The sequence below is a fragment of the Brachionichthys hirsutus genome, chromosome 11 (genome assembly GCF_040956055.1).
Source record: "Brachionichthys hirsutus isolate HB-005 chromosome 11, CSIRO-AGI_Bhir_v1, whole genome shotgun sequence".
Lineage (NCBI taxonomy): Eukaryota > Metazoa > Chordata > Actinopteri > Lophiiformes > Brachionichthyidae > Brachionichthys > Brachionichthys hirsutus.
The window spans coordinates 8216613-8217789 of NC_090907.1; the positions used below are offsets into that span (position 1 = coordinate 8216613).

Sequence of the window (1177 nt, forward strand, 5' to 3'; positions counted from 1 at the left end):
ACAGACTATGTGGAGGTTCATTCAGGTCCCGTATCTTTCAGGTGTTATATTGTACACAACTCTTAGAGGAGACTGGATTATAAATTGTGAAGATTTAGTGTTTCTAACTAATGCAGTCTTTGTAATCATGAAGTCAGGCCAATTTACTGTGACGATGAAAGCCGGGAAGCATATTAAACACTCGGTGCACAGATGAGAGAACCCCCTCTGTGTAAATACAGATAATCAATGACCAAAGTGCACATGATAATATTTCACTTCGCTTTGGATAAAATACAAACATGAGCTGAAGTTGAGACCAGCGGCAGCCGATTTACACACATGGTGTGATGTGGGCCATATACGCCACCTACCTGAGTTCTTTACTCCCCGATTCTGAATAACAGAGCCAAAGCCAAGCATTTAATGGGAGCCGACATTATGGGAAACTTTCATGTCACCAGAGACAACACAGCAAATTAGCTGATAATTACATTTTTCTCCATTAGGGAAAGAGCAGAGTAATAACTCATGCAGTAGGACTGCCAGCTCCATTAATGTCTCTATTCTCCTCATGTGGAAGAATGAAGGAAGGCATGTCACCAGCTACGACACACACACAAGGTGACAAGAGGAAACGTGGGGGGGGAGGAGGTCTCGTTTTCGTATTTTCTTAATGACCGAATGAACAGTGTGACAAAGAAGATGTATGTTCACTTTTCATGCAGCATCGCAAAGAAAGAGGAGTGCAGGCGGCTGGCTGTGCCATTGATTATCACAGCACTGGGCAATGTTTCATCGCAGTACAGGTGAGGATAATTCTTGTGGACGGTGCACACGTGTGTGTGTGTGTGTGTGTGTGTTATCACACAGCTGCTGAAGGGGCTTCAACCTCCAGCTGTTGGTCTAGTGATGACAGCGGTCTGTGGCCCCACCTTCATGCTCAATGATCTGGATAATTACCTCGTCCATCTGACCCCCTCCCCTCTAGACCCTCTCCGCCACCACGCCACTGTGACCAAGCTGGCTGTCACAGCACCAATAAAGACTGGTCAGAAAGAGCATTACATGGACTGTATTGTTGCCCGTGATGCAGGTCTATTACACCTCCAACCTCCAGCGTCTCTGAATAATGTAATGTAAAGGAACATGTATACAGATACAGGGAGTGAGTGGCAAACGAGATTCATGTGGAGTA

General features: G+C 45.5%; 1 protein-coding gene across 1 annotated transcript in view; it reads left to right on the top strand.

Moving 5' to 3' along the window:
* Positions 1 to 891: 891 nt before the first annotated feature.
* The window catches only part of b3glcta (beta 3-glucosyltransferase a), a 45887-nt gene continuing 45601 nt past the window's right edge, over positions 892 to 1177 (top strand). The window contains 1 exon segment of the mRNA XM_068745773.1: positions 892 to 1030. Within this exon segment, the coding sequence (XP_068601874.1) occupies positions 892 to 1030 (139 nt within the window).